The sequence below is a fragment of the Otolemur garnettii genome, unplaced genomic scaffold (genome assembly GCF_000181295.1).
Source record: "Otolemur garnettii isolate 467f Iridium unplaced genomic scaffold, OtoGar3 scaffold00060, whole genome shotgun sequence".
In the NCBI taxonomy this organism is placed as follows: Eukaryota; Metazoa; Chordata; class Mammalia; order Primates; family Galagidae; genus Otolemur; species Otolemur garnettii.
In genome coordinates, this window is record NW_003852455.1 from 31,552 (window position 1) to 34,494 (window position 2,943).

General features: G+C 41.5%; 1 protein-coding gene across 1 annotated transcript in view; it reads right to left on the bottom strand.

The window, feature by feature from the left end:
• The window catches only part of TFRC (transferrin receptor), a 30,344-nt gene extending 27,599 nt beyond the window's left edge, over nucleotides 1–2,745 (bottom strand). Inside the window, exons 1-3 of the mRNA XM_023514831.1 lie at nucleotides 2,738–2,745; nucleotides 1,080–1,259; nucleotides 471–576 (exon numbers count right to left, since the gene is read on the bottom strand). Of these exons, the coding sequence (XP_023370599.1) occupies nucleotides 471–576; nucleotides 1,080–1,259; nucleotides 2,738–2,745 (294 nt within the window). The remainder of the gene's footprint in view (nucleotides 1–470; nucleotides 577–1,079; nucleotides 1,260–2,737) is intronic.
• Between the last annotated feature and the right edge of the window lie 198 nt (nucleotides 2,746–2,943).

The following is a 2,943-nucleotide window of genomic DNA, read 5'->3' on the forward strand; positions in this document are numbered from 1 at the left end:
TTTTTGGTTGCAGCCATCATTGTTGTTTGGCGGGCTGGGGCTGGATTAGATCCCGCCACCTTAGGTGTATGTGGCTGGGGCCTTAGCCACTTGAGCCACAGGCGCCAAGCCAGGGATGATTTTTTAATAAAAAGACACTCCAATGAGGTAATGCTGGAGAAGAGATCTGCATAAAGTAAGGAAAGAAGCCATGTTGATATTTAGGGGACACTGGTTCAGGTAAAGTTTTATGACAGCTTTGAGGTGGGAGACCTGAGTTTGACTATAGAACAGAGGGACATTCTGAGTCGACAGAGTGAAGGAGATCAGTAGGTTATTTAGGACCTTGCAAACCCACATAAAGACTTTGCATTTTATTCTGACTGTGGCACAGGAGAGTTCAGAGCAAAATCTCCTGATCAATTCCATTTTACAAGTAAATTCATACAGTAATTCCTAAGAAATCTCACGCATTGCTTTGCCATACTTACGGTAACTGTGGTAGCCTTACTATAAGCCACATAACCCTCAGGATTATCCATCATAAATACCACATTACCACTTGTATCAGTCACAGTCACGGAGTTTTCAGCATTGCTAAAAAAGATGAAGTTAAAATAAGCTAAGGCCATTATTAGGAAAAAACCGAGTAGCTTCAATACATTTAGCATTGAACTTGCATTATTTTGGCTAGAAGAAATTTAGCTCTAAATGATAACCTTGACCATTAGTTTGAAAATCTTTGCTATATTCAGCACATCTGAAAGTAGCTACTTCTATAAAATAAGTTTACTACTTTTCTGGCTTGGTGCCTATAGCTCTGAAGTGGCTAAGGCGCCAGCCACATACACCAGAGCTGGTGGGTTCAAATCCAGCCCACCCCGCCAAATAGTGAGAACTACAACCAAGAAATAATAGCCAGGCACTGTAGCATGTGCCTGTAGTCCCAGCTACTTGGGAGGCCGAGGCAACAGAAATTGCTTAAGCCCAGGAGCTAGAGGTTGCTGTGAGCTGTGATTTCATAGCACTCTACCTAGGGCGACAGCTTGAGGCTCTATCCCCCCAAAATAAATAAATAAAAAATAAAAAGTTCAACATACCTGCCTTTGACCTGAATCTTAACAAAATGTTCGTCACGCCAGACTTTGCTGAGTTTAAATTTATTGAATTGATTATCAACATAATATGCAAGACTTTCATCTTTTTGAGATCCAGCCTCACGAGGAACATATGAACTTTCACCCAGCAGCCTAGAGAAAGAAAATCTCTTTTTAAATGAACTTAAGTTTAAATTAAAGAAATATTGACCTCAATCAAGCAAGTTTGTTTAAATAACATTAAGGGATATTATCCCTCATAGTTAAGATAAATGAATTGTGGACCTAAAACTTCTATATTGACCAGATGGAGACAAACTTAAAACCAACAAATCGCTCCCAAAAGCTTAATTAACTTCAGACTTGTCAAAACTTCTTTATCCACTATAAAGCCTCATAAACCTCATACTAATACTATAACTCTACTCAGAGTAGCTTTAGGGCAATTAAGTAGCTTTCAACAGATGCTCTAAGAAAAATGAAAGATAGTACTATTGCTAAAGTCAAAATATACTTCAATTTTCACCTAATTTTCAGCATTCTGAACCCCAAACCTGCCCCTTATTCTGATCTCCCATTGCTCTTTCTGTATAGACTAAACCTATCAGGTCTTTGGGTGTGTGTGTCTGTACACTACAGTTGCATTGTATCCCTATAGAAATGTTCAGTAGATTAGCTAAAAATGCCAAGATTCCTTTTTTGGCAGATAAATTGGTTAGTACTTTATGAAAGAATATGAGTTAAAAAGGAAGTTTAGGGTGATGCCTGTGGCTCAAGGAGTAGGGCCATCAGCCCCATATGCTGGAGGTGGTGGGTTCAAACTTAGCCCTGGCCAAAAACTGCAACAACAACAAAACCCCACTTCGGCTTAGGGCAGTGCCTGTGGCTCAAATGAGTAGGGCGCTGGCCCCATACGCCAGAGGTGGTAAGTTCAAACCCAAGCCCTGGCCATAAACTGCAAAAAAAAAAAGGAAATTTACATGCAGTATAATAAAAAAGGGAGAGGAAGAAAGAAGGTAAGGGATGAAAAAGAAAAGGAGGGAGAGAGGGAAAAGGAAGGAAGGAAGAAAACCTAAGAATTATTTAATACCATTGAAATGCTAGAAAAATAGGAAAAGATTTGATCTTTACGGAGAGGTGCATCTATGGGAAATATTAAAGATCTAAGGATAGAAACCTTAAGAGCATTTCTTATGGGAAATATTAAAGATCTAAGGATAGAAACCTTAAGAGCATTTCTTAGAGAATGGTTTAATGGGTAAGTATTGGCTCAACGCCTGTGGCTCAGGTAGCTAAGGCATCAGCCACATACACCTAAGGTGGCGGGTTTGAATCCAACCCGGGCCCGCCAAACACCAACAATGGCTGCAACCAAAAAAAATAGCCAGGTATTGTGGCAGGCGCCCGTGGTCCCAGCTACTCGGGAGGCTAAGGCAGGAGACTTGCTTAAGCCCAGGTGTTGTAGGTGGCTGTGAGCTGTGATGCCATAGCACTCTACCCAGGGTGACAGCTTGAGGCTCTGTTTCAAAAATAAAATGGGTGAGTATCAGCAATAATCAAATACTCTTTCCAACACAGACATGACCAAAAAAAAAGAAATCAAGGCATATAGAGAGATACCACGTCAGGCTAGTTAGTCATGATCTAGAGCTGAAGGTTACTTTGCCATTGTAGATAGAAGCAGCACCCAGCATAATACTACCAAAGGTGGCTCAGCGCCTGTGGCTCAATCAGCTAGGGCGCCAGCCATGTACACCTAAGGTGGCGGATTCAAATCAAGCCCGGGCCCGCCAAACAACAATGATGGCTGCAACCAAAAAAATTAGCCAGGCGTTGTGGCGGGTGCCTGTGGTCCCAGCTACTTGGG